The sequence below is a fragment of the Oncorhynchus mykiss genome, chromosome 10, assembly GCF_057628025.1.
Source record: "Oncorhynchus mykiss isolate SJ-2025 chromosome 10, ASM5762802v1, whole genome shotgun sequence".
Taxonomy (NCBI): domain Eukaryota; kingdom Metazoa; phylum Chordata; class Actinopteri; order Salmoniformes; family Salmonidae; genus Oncorhynchus; species Oncorhynchus mykiss.
The window spans coordinates 4135165-4149391 of record NC_143031.1 but is presented as its reverse complement, the minus strand read 5'-3'; the positions used below and the strand labels follow the sequence as shown (position 1 = coordinate 4149391).

At 49.8% G+C, this 14227-nt stretch overlaps 1 protein-coding gene and 1 pseudogene across 2 annotated transcripts in view; both read left to right on the top strand.

Moving 5' to 3' along the window:
* Nucleotides 1-13995, top strand: part of LOC110534823 (stAR-related lipid transfer protein 13-like) — a 91316-nt pseudogene extending 77321 nt beyond the window's left edge. Inside the window, exons 13-16 of the transcript XR_016484078.1 lie at nt 1343-1561; nt 11457-11674; nt 12153-12329; nt 13810-13995. The product of XR_016484078.1 is annotated as an stAR-related lipid transfer protein 13-like (transcript). The remainder of the gene's footprint in view (nt 1-1342; nt 1562-11456; nt 11675-12152; nt 12330-13809) is intronic.
* Nucleotides 2167-3332, top strand: LOC149979913 (uncharacterized). Its single transcript, XM_090188586.1, has 2 exons — nt 2167-2217; nt 2388-3332. Exons 1-2 carry the CDS (start codon nt 2167-2169, stop codon nt 3330-3332), a joined length of 996 nt encoding a protein of 331 aa, XP_090044712.1.
* Nucleotides 13996-14227: the final 232 nt, after the last annotated feature.

The following is a 14227-nucleotide window of genomic DNA, read 5'->3' as shown; positions in this document are numbered from 1 at the left end:
AGGTATAACCGAGTTAACCAGTTTGTTTAAATAATTACCAGGGTATAACCTAGTTAACCAGTTTGTTTAAATCCTGACCCAGGTATAACCTAGTTAACCAGTTTGTTTAAATCCTGACCCAGGTATAACCTAGTTAACCAGTTTGTTTAAATCCTGACCCAGGTATAACCTAGTTAACCAGTTAGTTTGAATCTTGACCCAGGTATAACCTAGTTAACCAGTTTGTTTAAATCCTGACCCAGGTATAACCTAGTTAACCAGTTTGTTTAAATCCTGACCCAGATATAACCTAGTTAACCAGTTTGTTTGAATCCTGACCCAGGTATAACCTAGTTAACCAGTTTGTTTAAATCCTGACCCAGGTATAACCTAGTTAACCAGTTTGTTTGAATCCTGACCCAGGTATAACCTAGTTAACCAGTTTGTTTGAATCCTGACCCAGGTATAACCTAGTTAACCAGTTTGTTTGAATCCTGGCCCAGGTATAACCTAGTTAACCAGTTTGTTTGAATCCTGGCCCAGGTATAACCTAGTCAACCAGTTTGTTTGAATCCTGGCCCAGGTATAACCTAGTCAACCAGTTTGTTTAAATCCTGACCCGGGTATAACCTAGTCAACCAGTTTGTTTAAATCCTGACCCGGGTATAACCTAGTTAACCAGTTTGTTTAAATCCTGACCCGGGTATAACCTAGTTAACCAGTTTGTTTAAATCCTGACCCAGGTATAACCTAGGTAACCAGTTTGTTTAAATCCTGACCCAGATATAACCTAGTTAACCAGTTTGTTTAAATCCTGACCCAGGTATAACCTAGTTAACCAGTTTGTTTAAATCCTGACCCAGATATAACCTAGTTAACCAGTTTGTTTAAATCCTGACCCAGATATAACCTAGTTAACCAGTTTGTTTAAATCCTGACCCAGGTATAACCTAGTTAACCAGTTTGTTTAAATCCTGACCCAGATATAACCTAGGTAACCAGTTAGTTTAAATCCTGACCCAGATATAACCTAGTTAACCAGTTTGTTTAAATCCTGACCCAGGTATAACCTAGGTAACCAGTTTGTTTAAATCCTGACCCAGGTATAACCTAGGTAACCAGTTTGTTTAAATCCTGACCCAGATATAACCTAGTTAACCAGTTTGTTTAAATCCTGGCCCAGGTATAACCTAGTTAACCAGTTTGTTTAAATCCTGACCCAGGTATAACCTAGTTAACCAGTTTGTTTAAATCCTGGCCCAGGTATAACCTAGTTAACCAGTCTGTTCTCACAGTTTCAAATATACTTCATAGCTGATATACTTCATAGCTGATATACTTCATAGCTGTTTCTCCCATTCAGATCCCACAGGAGACGGTGAGCCAGTCTCCGAACTCCTACATGGAGGCTGAGTTACTAGCGCCCCCTCTGAACGAGCTGTGTAAGACACACGAGGAGGAAGGGTCCTACCACACACTCATGGAGGGGCTGGTGCGGGGCCTACTGAAGGAGGCCAGAGACAATAGTAAAGGATGGGTGTCCCGGGCCTCCACCGACCACACTGAACTGGCCTTCAAAAAGGTGTGTGTTGCACACTACAGACGCACACTACAGTTGCACACTACAGTCGCACACTACAGACGCACACTACAGTCGCACACTACAGTCGCACACTACAGTCGCACACTACAGACGCACACTACAGTCGCACACTACAGACGCACACTACAGTCGCACACTACAGACGCACACTGCAGTCGCACACTACAGTCGCACACTGCAGACGCACACTACAGTCACACACTACAGACGCACACTACAGTCGCACACTACAGTCGCACATTACAGTCGCACACTACAGACGCACACTACAGTCGCACACTACAGTCGCACACTACAGACGCACACTACAGTCGCACACTACAGTCGCACACTACAGTCGCACACTACAGTCGCACACTACAGACGCACACTACAGTCGCACACTACAGACGCACACTACAGTCGCACACTACAGTCGCACACTACAGTCGCACACTACAGTCGCACACTACAGACGCACACTACAGTCGCACACTACAGACGCACACTACAGTCGCACACTACAGTCGCACACTACAGTCGCACACTACAGACGCACACTACAGTCGCACACTACAGACGCACACTACAGTCGCACACTACAGATGCACACTGCAGTCGCACACTACAGTCGCACACTGCAGACGCACACTACAGTCACACACTACAGACGCACACTACAGTCGCACACTACAGTCGCACATTACAGTCGCACACTACAGACGCACACTACAGTCGCACACTACAGACGCACACTACAGTCGCACACTACAGTCGCACACTACAGTCGCACACTCCAGTCGCACACTACAGTCGCACACTACAGACGCACACTACAGTCGCACACTACAGACGCACTACAGAGCTGAAGTGGCTCTGGAGTGGCTCTGGAGTGGAGCTGGAGTGGCTCTGGAGTGGCGCTGGAGTGGCGCTGGAGTGGCTCTGGAGTGGCTCTGGAGTGGAGCTGGAGTGGAGCTGGAGTGGCGCTGGAGTGGAGCTGGAATGGCTCTGGAGTGGCTCTGGAGTGGCTCTTGAATGGAGCTGGAGTGACTCCGGAGCTGGAGTGGCTCTGGAGTGGCTCTGGAGTGGAGCTGGAGTGGAGCTGGAGTGGCTCTGGAGTGGCTCTGGAGTGGAGCTGGAGTGGCTCTGGAGTGGAGCTGGAGTGGCTCTGGAGTGGAGCTGTAGTGGAGCTGGAGTGGCTCTGGAGTGGAGCTGGAGTGGCTCTGGAGTGGAGCTGGAGTGGAGCTGGAGTGGCTCTGGAGTGGAGCTGGAGTGGAGCTGGAGTGGCTCTGGAGTGGAGCTGGAGTGGAGCTGGAGTGGCTCTGGAGTGGCTCTGGAGTGGAGCTGGAGTGACTCTGGAGTGGCTCTGGAGTGGCTCTGGAGTGGAGCTGGAGTGGCTCTAGAGTGGAGCTGGAGTGGCTCTGGAGTGGAGCTGGATTGGAGTGGAGCTGGAGTGGAGCTGGAGTGGAGCTGGAGAGAAGCTGGAGTGGCTCTGGAGTGGAGCTGGAGTGGAGCTGGAGTGGAGCTGGAGTGGCTCTGGAGTGGAGCTGGAGTGGAGCTGGAGTGGCTCTGGAGTGGAGCTGGAGTGGAGGTGGAGTGGCTCTGGAGTGGAGCTGGAGTGGAGCTGGAGTGGCTCTGGAGTGGAGCTGGAGTGGAGGTGGTGGCTCTGGAGTGGAGCTGGAGTGGCTCTGGAGTGGAGCTGGATTGGCTCTGGAGTGGCTCTGGAGTGGAGCTGGATTGGCTCTGGAGTGGAGCTGGAGTGGCTCTGTAGTGGAGCTGGATTGGCTCTGGAGTGGCTCTGGAGTGGCTCTGGAGTGGAGCTGGAGTGAAACAAAGAGTGGATTTAAGTGTTGGAGCCTCAGCCTTCTCTCACTTTCCAATTTCGCTTCGTTACCGCCCCAATTTTGCTTCGGGGAATTTATTTTCCTGCGAGCGCTAACTTTTAAAGATAAGAATCCGTATTCCACAGCAGCTCACTCTGTCTGGCTCTCTGGCTCTCTCTCTCTCTCTCTCTCTCTCTCTCTCTCTCTCTCTGTCTCTCTCTCTCTCTGTCTGTCTGTCTCTCACTCTCTCTCTCTCTTTCTCTCTTTCTGTCTCTCTCTCTGTCTCTCTATGTCTCTCTTTCTCTCTCTCTCTGTCTCTCTCTCTATGTCTCTCTCTCTGTCTTTCTCTCTCTGTCTCTCTCTCTGTCTCTCTCTCTGTGTCTCTCCCTCTGTCAATTCAATTCAATTCAAGGGCTTTATTGGCATGGGAAACATGCGTTAACATTGCCAAAGCAAGTGAGGTAGACAACATACAAAGTGAATATATAAAGTGAAAAACAACAAAAATGAACAGTAAACATTACAAATACAGAGGTTTCAAAACAGTAAAGACATTACAAATGTCATATTATATATATATATATACAGTGTTTTAACAATGTACAAATGGTTAAAGGACACAAGATAAAATAAATAAGCATAAATATGGGTTGTATTTACAATGGTGTGTGTTCTTCACTGGTTGCCCTTTTCTCGTGGCAACAGGTCACAAATCTTGCTGCTGTGATGGCACACTGTGGCATTTCACGCAGTAGATATGGGAGTTTTTCAAAATTGGATTTGTTTTCGAATTCTTTGTGGATCTGTGTAATCTGAGGGAAATATGTCTCTCTAATATGGTCATACATTGGGCAGGAGGTTAGGAAGTGCAGCTCAGTTTCCACCTCATTTTGTGGGCAGTGAGCACATAGCCTGTCTTCTCTTGAGAGCCATGTCTGCCTACGGCGGCCTTTCTCAATAGCAAGGCTATGCTCACTGAGTCTGTACATAGTCAAAGCTTTCCTTAATTTTGGGTCAGTCACAGTGGTCAGGTATTCTGCCGCTGTGTACTCTCTGTTTAGGGCCAAATAGCATTCTAGTTTGCTCTGTTTTTTTGTTAATTCTTTCCAATGTGTCAAGTAATTATCTTTTTGTTTTCTTATGATTTGGTTGGGTCTAATTGTGCTGTTGTCCTGGGGCTCTGTAGGGTGTGTTTGTGTTTGTGAACAGAGCCCCAGGACCAGCTTGCTTAGGGGACTCTTCTCCAGGTTCATCTCTCTGTAGGTGATGGCTTTGTTATGGAAGGTTTGTGAATCACTTCCTTTTAGGTGGTTGTAGAATTTAACGGCTCTTTTCTGGATTTTGATAATTAGTGGGTATCGGCCTAATTTTGCTCTGCATGCATTATTTGGTGTTCTACGTTGTACACGGAGGATATTTTTGCAGAATTCTGCGTGCAGAGTCTCAATTTGGTGTTTGTCACATTTTGTGAAGTCTTGGTTGGTGAGCGGACCCCAGATCTCACAACCATAAAGGGCAATGGGCTCTATAACTGATTCAAGTATTTTTTGTCATGTATTGTCATGTTGTGTCCTGTTCCTGTTCTTTCTCTTCACCCTGTCTCCCTCTGCTGGTCGTATTAGGTTACCTTTTCTTCCCCTCTTTCCCCCAGCTGTTCCTTGTCTTTTCTAACTACCTCGTTCACCCCTTTTCCCACCTGTTCCCTTTTTCCCTCTGATTAGGTCTCTATATCTCTCTCTGTTTCTGCTTCTGTCTTTGTCGGATTCTCGTTTGTGTTTCTCATGCCTGAACCAGACTATCGTCGTGTTTGCTGCAACCTTGTCCTGTCCTGTCGGAATCTGCCTGTTCATCTAACCTTGTCCTGTCCTGTCGGAATCTGCCTGTCCATCTGAGCCTACGTGTGTTTCGTCATTAAAGAAACTCTGTTTTGTTAATTCGCTTTTGGGTCCTCATTCACGCACCTGACAGAAGAATCCGACCAAGAATGGACCCAGCGACTTCGGATCCTCTCCACTCAGCCGTCGAGATCCAGGGAGCGATGCTAGGCAGACACGAGCAGGAATTGTCTGCTGCTCGACATGCCGTTGAGACCCTGGCCACCCAAGTCTCCAACCTCACAGAACAGGTTCACCATCTCCGCCTCGATCCACCGGCCACTTTCAGGGCTTTCGAATCTCCGGAGCCCAGAATCAATAACCCGCCGTGTTACTCTGGGGAGCCCACTGAATGCCGCTCGTTCCTCACCCAGTGTGATATTGTGTTTTCTCTCCAGCCCAACACTTACTCCAGGAGCACTGCTCGTATCACCTACGTCATATCTCTCCTTACTGGACGGGCTCGTGAGTGGGGCACGGCAATCTGGGAGGCAAGGGCTGAGTGTACTAACCAGTATCAGGACTTTAAGGAGGAGATGATACGGGTTTTTGACCGATCTGTTTTTGGGGAGGAGGCTTCCAGGGTCCTGTCTTCCCTATGTCAAGGTAATCGATCCATAACAGACTACTCTATTGAGTTTCGCACTCTTGCTGCCTCCAGTGACTGGAACGAGCCGGCTTTGCTCGCTCGTTTTCTGGAGGGTCTCCGCGCAGAGGTAAAGGATGAGATTCTCTCCCGGGAGGTTCCTTCCAGCGTGGATTCCTTGATTGAACTCGCTATTCGCATAGAGCGACGGGTTGATCTTCGTCACCGAGCTCGTGGAAAGGAGCTCGCGTTCTCCGTTGCCCCCCTCTCCGCATCACTACCATCTTCCTCTGCCGGCTCGGGTGCTGAGCCTATGCAGCTGGGAGGTATCCGCATCTCGACTAAAGAGAGGGAACGGAGAATCACCAACCGCCTCTGTCTCTATTGCGGTTCCGCTGGTCATTTTGTCACTTCATGTCCAGTAAAAGCCAGAGCTCATCAGTAAGCGGAGGGCTACTGGTGAGCGCTACTACTCCTGTCTCTCCTTCAAGATCCTGCACTACCTTGTCGGTCCATCTACGCTGGACCGGTTCGTCAGCTTCCTGCAGTGCCTTGATAGACTCTGGGGCGGAGGGCTGTTTTATGGACGAGACCTGGGCTCGGGAACATGACATTCCTCTCAGACAGTTAAGGGAGCCCACGGCCTTGTTCACCTTGGATGGTAGTCCTCTCCCCAGGATTCAGCGTGAGACGCTACCTTTAACCCTCACTGTCTCTGGTAATCATAGCGAAACCATTTCTTTTTTAATTTTTCGTTCACCTTTTACACCTGTTGTTTTGGGCCATCCCTGGCTAGTTTGTCATAATCCTTCTATTAATTGGTCTAGTAATTCTATCCACTCCTGGAACGTCTCTTGTCATGTGAAATGTTTAATGTCTGCTATCCCTCCTGTTTCCTCTGTCTCTTCTTCACAGGAGGAGCCTGGTGATTTGACAGGGGTGCCGGAGGAATATCACGATCTGCGCACGGTGTTCAGTCGGTCCAGGGCCACCTCTCTTCCTCCACACCGGTCGTATGATTGTAGTGTTGATCTCCTTCCGGGAACCACTCCCCCCCGGGGTAGACTATACTCTCTGTCGGCTCCCGAACGTAAGGCTCTCGAAGATTATTTGTCTGTAGCTTTTCACGCCGGTACCATAGTCCCCTCCTCCTCTCCCGCCTGAGCGGGGGTTTTTTTTGTCAAGAAGAAGGACGGGTCTCTGCGCCCCTGCATAGATTATCGAGGGCTGAATGACATAACAGTGAAGAATCGTTATCCGCTTCCTCTTATGTCTTCAGCCTTCGAGATCCTGCAGGGAGCCAGGTTTTTCACTAAGTTGGACCTTTGTAACGCTTACCATCTCGTGCGCATCAGGGAGGGGGACGAGTGGAAGACGGCATTTAACACTCCGTTAGGGCACTTTGAATACCGGGTTCTTCCTTTCGGCCTCGCTAACGCTCCAGCTGTCTTTCAGGCATTAGTCAATGACGTCCTGAGAGACATGCTGAACATCTTTGTTTTCGTTTACCTTGACGATATCCTGATTTTTTCACCGTCACTCCAGATTCATGTTCAGCACGTTCGACGTGTCCTCCAGCGCCTTTTAGAGAATTGTCTTTTTGTGAAGGCTGAGAAGTGCACGTTTCATGCCTCCTCCGTCACATTTCTCGGTTCTGTTATTTCCGCTGAAGGCATTAAGATGGATCCCGCTAAGGTCCAAGCTGTCATTGATTGGCCCGTCCCTAAGTCATGCGTCGAGCTGCAGCGCTTTCTCGGCTTCGCGAACTTCTATCGTCGTTTCATCCGTAATTTCGGTCAGGTGGCAGCTCCTCTCACAGCCCTTACTTCTGTCAAGACGTGCTTTAAGTGGTCCGTTTCCGCCCAGGGAGCTTTTGATCTCCTCAAGAATCGTTTTACATCCGCACCTATCCTTGTTACACCTGACGTCTCTAGACAGTTTGTTGTCGAGGTTGACGCGTCAGAGGTGGGCGTGGGAGCCATTCTTTCTCAGCGCTCCCTCTCTGACGACAAGGTCCACCCTTGCGCGTATTTTTCTCATCGCCTGTCGCCGTCGGAACGTAACTATGATGTGGGAAACCGCGAACTGCTCGCCATCCGCTTAGCCCTAGGCGAATGGCGACAGTGGTTGGAGGGGGCGACCGTTCCTTTTGTCGTTTGGACTGACCATAGGAACCTTGAGTACATCCGTTCTGCCAAACGACTTAATGCGCGTCAGGCTCGTTGGGCGCTGTTTTTCGCTCGTTTCGAGTTCGTGATTTCTTATCGTCCGGGCTCTAAGAACACCAAGCCTGATGCTTTATCTCGTCTCTTCAGTTCTTCAGTAGCCTCCACTGACCCCGAGGGGATTCTCCCTGAGGGGCGTGTTGTCGGGTTGACTGTCTGGGGAATTGAGAGGCAGGTAAAGCAAGCACTCACTCACACTCCGTCGCCGCGCGCTTGTCCTAGGAACCTTCTTTTCGTTCCCGTTCCTACTCGTCTGGCCGTTCTTCAGTGGGCTCACTCTGCCAAGTTAGCCGGCCACCCTGGCGTTCGGGGTACGCTTGCTTCCATTCGCCAGCGTTTTTGGTGGCCCACCCGGGAGCATGACACGCGTCGTTTCGTGGCTGCTTGTTCGGTCTGCGCGCAGACTAAGTCCGGTAACTCCCCTCCTGCCGGCCGTCTCAGGCCGCTTCCCATTCCCTCTCGACCGTGGTCTCACATCGCCTTAGATTTTGTCACCGGACTGCCTTCGTCAGCGGGGAAGACTGTTATTCTTACGGTTGTCGATAGGTTCTCTAAGGCGGCTCATTTCATTCCCCTTGCTAAGCTTCCTTCTGCTAAAGAGACGGCACAAATCATCATCGAGAATGTTTTCAGAATTCATGGCCTTCCGTCAGACGTCGTTTCGGACAGAGGTCCGCAATTCACGTCTCAATTTTGGAGGGAGTTTTGCCGTTTGATTGGGGCTTCCGTCAGTCTCTCTTCCGGCTTTCACCCCCAGTCTAACGGTCAAGCAGAACGGGCCAATCAGACTATTGGTCGCATCTTACGCAGTCTTTCTTTTCGCAACCCTGCGTCTTGGTCAGAACAGCTCCCCTGGGCAGAATACGCCCACAACTCGCTTCCTTCGTCTGCGACCGGGCTATCTCCTTTTCAGAGTAGCCTCGGGTACCAGCCTCCGCTGTTCTCATCTCAGTTCGCCGAGTCCAGCGTCCCCTCCGCTCAGGCTTTTGTCCAACGTTGCGAGCGCACCTGGAAGAGGGTCAGGTCTGCACTTTGCCGTTATAGGGCGCAGACTGTGAGAGCTGCTAATAAGCGTAGAACTAAGAGTCCTAGATATTGTCGCGGTCAGAGAGTTTGGCTCTCCACTCAGAACCTTCCCCTTAAGACAGCTTCTCGCAAGTTGACCCCGCGGTTCATTGGTCCGTTCCGTATTTCTCAGATCATTAATCCTGTCGCAGTGCGACTTCTTCTTCCGCGATATCTTCGTCGCGTCCACCCGGTCTTCCATGTCTCCTGTGTTAAGCCCGTTCTTCGCGCCCCCGCTCGTCTTCCCCCCCCCCCCCATCCTTGTCGAGGGCGCACCTATCTACAGGGTCCGTAAGATTTTGGACATGCGTCCTCGGGGCCGTGGTCACCAGTACCTAGTGGATTGGGAGGGGTACGGTCCTGAGGAAAGGAGTTGGGTTCCCTCTCGGGACGTGCTGGACCGTTCGCTGATCGATGATTTCCTCCGTTGCCGCCAGGTTTCCTCCTCGAGTGCGCCAGGAGGCGCTCGGTGAGTGGGGGGGTACTGTCATGTATTGTCATGTTGTGTCCTGTTCCTGTTCTTTCTCTTCACCCTGTCTCCCTCTGCTGGTCGTATTAGGTTACCTTTTCTTCCCCTCTTTCCCCCAGCTGTTCCTTGTCTTTTCTAACTATCTCGTTCACCCCTTTTCCCACCTGTTCCCTTTTTCCCTCTGATTAGGTCTCTATATCTCTCTCTGTTTCTGCTTCTGTCTTTGTCAGATTCTCGTTTGTGTTTCTCATGCCTGAACCAGACTATCGTCGTGTTTGCTGCAACCTTGTCCTGTCCTGTCGGAATCTGCCTGTTCATCTAACCTTGTCCTGTCCTGTCGGAATCTGCCTGTCCATCTGAGCCTACGTGTGTTTCGTCATTAAAGAAACTCTGTTTTGTTAATTCGCTTTTGGGTCCTCATTCACGCACCTGACATTTTTAGCCAAATCCTAATTGGTATGTTGAAATGTATGTTTCTTTTGATGGCATAGAATGCCCTTCTTGCCTTGTCTCTCAGATCGTTCACAGCTTTGTGGAAGTTACCTGTGGCGCTGATGTTTAGGCCAAGGTATGTATAGTTTTTTGTGTGCTCTAGGGCAACAGTGTCTAGATGGAATTTGTGTTTGTGGTCCTGGTGACTGGACCTTTTTTGGAACACCATTATTTTGGTCTTACTGAGATTTACTGTCAGGGCCCAGGTCTGACAGAATCTGTGCATACGATCTAGGTGCTGCTGTAGGCCCTCCTTGGTTGGTGACAGAAGCACCAGATCATCGGCAAACAGCAGACATTTGACTTCGGATTCTAGCAGGGGGAGGCCGGGTGCTGCAGACTTTTCTAGTGCCCGCGCCAATTCGTTGATATATATGTTGAAGAGGGTGGGGCTTAAGCTGCATCCCTGTCTAACCCCACGACCCTGTGTGAAGAAATGTGTGTTTTTTGCCAATTTTAACCGCACACTTGTTGTTTGTGTACATGGATTTTATAATGTCGTATGTTTTACCCCCAACACCACTTTCCATCAGTTTGTATAGCAGACCCTCATGCCAGATTGAGTCGAAGGCTTTTTTGAAATCAACAAAGCATGAGAAGACTTTGCCTTTGTTTTGGTTTGTTTGGTTGTCAATTAGGGTGTGCAGGGTGAATACATGGTCTGTTGTGCGGTAATTTGGTAAAAAGCCAATTTGACATTTGCTCAGTACATTGTTTTCATTGAGGAAATGTACGAGTCTGCTGTTAATAATAATGCAGAGGATTTTCCCAAGGTTACTGTTGACACATATTCCACGGTAGTTATTGGGGTCAAATTTGTCTCCACTTTTGTGGATTGGGGTGATCAGTCCTTGGTTCCAAATATTGGGGAAGATGCCAGAGCTAAGTATGATGTTAAAGAGTTTTAGTATAGCCAATTGGAATTTGTTGTCTGTATATTTGATCATTTCATTGAGGATACCATCAACACCACAGGCCTTTTTGGGTTGGAGGGTTTTTACTGTCTCTCTCTGTCTCTGTCTCTCTCTGTCTCTGTCTCTCTCTCTCTGTCTCTCTCTGTCTCTCTGTCTCTGTCTCTCTCTCTCTCTCTCTCTGTCTCTCTCTCTCTCTCTCTCTCTTTCTCTGTGTCTCTGTCTCTCTGTCTCTGTGTCTCTCTCTCTGTCTCTCTGTCTCTCTTTCTCTCTCTCTCTCTCTCTCTCTCTCTCTCTCTCTCTCTCTCTCTCCGTCTCTTTCTCTCTCTCTGTCTCTCTTTCTCTCTCTCTCTCTCTCTCTCTCTCTCTCTCTCTCTCTCCGTCTCTTTCTCTCTCTCTCTCTCTCTGTCTCTTTCTCTCTCTCTGTCTCTCTCTCTCTGAGTATCCCAGGTGGCTGATGGTAACCCCTTGCGGCGGTGGCGTGTATCGGTGGAGGTGTGTGCCCCGCCCAGTGATGTGTTGGAGAGGCTGCTGAGGCAGCGCCCCCTGTGGCAGACAGACGTACTGGAGGAGAAGGTTCTGGAAACCCTGGACAGACAGACAGACATCTACCAGTACAGCCTGCAGAGCATGGCACCACACCCCAACACTGACTATGTGGTACTGAGGTTAGTACACACAATCACACACGCCTCTCAACTACCCAGCTCTGGTCATCGATGGTTCTGGTTTTTAACAGAGACTGATCTGTCAGTAACATGCTGGGACATGTGATATAGAAAGGAAAGTAAGAGTTGTTCACTCCTGCTCTAAACCCTCCCCTGATTCCTCCTCCCTAATTTATAACCTAAGCATCGACTACTAGGACTGAGGCTAAATTGTATTCTTCCTGCATAGTTACCCCTATGGTCATCTTTCCTGACTCTGTGTGGTTGTGGGGTGTGTCTGACTCTCTGTCTGACTCTCTGTCTGACTCTCTGTCTGACTCTCTGTCTGACTCTCTGTCTGACTCTCTGTCTGACTCTCTGTCTGACTCTCTGTCTCTCTCTCTCTCTCTCTCTCTCTGTCTCTGTCTCTGTCTCTGTCTCTGTCTCTGTCTCTGTCTCTCTCTGTCTCTCTCTCTCTGTGTCTCTCTCTCTCTCTCAGGTCATGGCGTAACGATGTGTCTAAGGGTTGCAGTGTGTTGGTGTGTGTGTCAGTGGACCAGGAGGACAGTCCAGCCCAGCCTGCAGTCAGAGGAGTAGTTCTAGAGTCCCACTACCTTCTGGAATCCTGTGGAACTGGCAGGTCCAGGCTCACACACATCTGCAGGGTTGACCTGAAGTAAGGCTGTGTGTGTGGGGGGCATTTAGTGGCATTTAGTGTCAGACTCTATTATCCATGGTGACTTCCAGAGAGACGAGAACCCACATGGTGTACCACCAACCACTACCACAACCACAACCACCAATCACTACCACCAATCACTACCACTATCACTACCACCAACCACAACCACCATCTACTACCACCAACCACAACCATTACCACAACCACCATCTACTACCACCAACCACTACCACTACCAACCATTACCACAACCACCATCTACTACCACCAACCACTACCACTACCAACCATTACCACAACCACCATCTACTACCACCATCCACTACCACTACCAACCATTACCACTACCAACCATTACCACTACCACCATCTACTACTACCAACCACAACCACCATCTACTACCACCAACCACAACCACAACCACCAACCACTACCACCATCCACTACTACCAACCACAACCACCATCTACTACCACCAACCACTACCACCAACCACAACCACCAACCACCAACCACAACCACCAACCACAACCACCAACCACAACCACCAACCACTACCACCAACCACCAACCACCAACCACCTACCACCAACCACCAACCACAACCACCATCCACTACTACCAACCACTACCACCAACCACCAACCACAACCACCAACCACCAACCACAACCACCATCCACTACCACCAACCACCAACCACAACCACCATCCACTACTACCAACCACCAACCACCAACCACCAACCACTACCACCAACCACCAACCACTACCACCAACCACCAACCACAACCACCATCCACTACTACCAACCACTTCCACCAACCACCAATCACAACCACCAACCACCAACCACAACCACCATCCACTACTACCAACCACTACCACCAACCACCAACCACAACCACCAACCACTACCACCAACCACCAACCACCAACCACCAACCACCAACCACCAACCACCAACCACTACCACCAACCACCAACCACCAACCACTACCACCAACCACCAACCACTACCACCAACCACAACCACCATCCACTACTACCAACCACTACCACCAACCAACAACCACCAACCACTACCACCAACCACCAACCACTACCACCAACCACAACCACCAACCACCAACCACAACCACCAACCACTACCACCAACCACCAACCACTACCACCAACCACCAACCACTACCACCAACCACCAACCACTACCACCACCAACCACTACCACCAACCACCAACCACTACCACCACCAACCACTACCACCTACCACTAACCACTACCACCGACCACCAACCACTAACCACTACCACTACCACCAACCACCTACCACCAACCACTACCACCAACCACTACCACCAACCACTACCACCAACCACTACCACCAACTGAGCCAAACAGGATCACTATATATGAGGTCTCCAGAGTGTTACAAGGTGTTCTAACCCATGTTTATGTTGTTGCTTTGTCCAGGGGCAGGTCTCCAGAGTGGTATAACAAGGCCTTTGGTCACCTGTGTGTCTCTGAGGCCCAGAGGATCCGTTCCTCCTTCCACCCTACAAACCCCCCCAGGACCTGAGACCAAGAACTGAACCTCAGGAATAGGTTCTGAGGCTGGGCTACACCGGCATGGAGCATGGACCAGAGGACCAAAGAAAAGTTACTGTAGAATACAGGAGAACAGGAGTGCTAGAACAATGGACTCAGTACCTGGAACAATAGACCTAGAACCTTTGAATCGTCCGAGATTAATGGGTCTAGAACCAAGACAACGGTGGGCTAGAACCATGCACCTAGTTCCAACAATACATTACTAGACCCATTGACCCAGAAAAAGGAATCCATTGTCCTAGATCCATGGAACTAGAACCAGGGAACACTCGGTGGACCT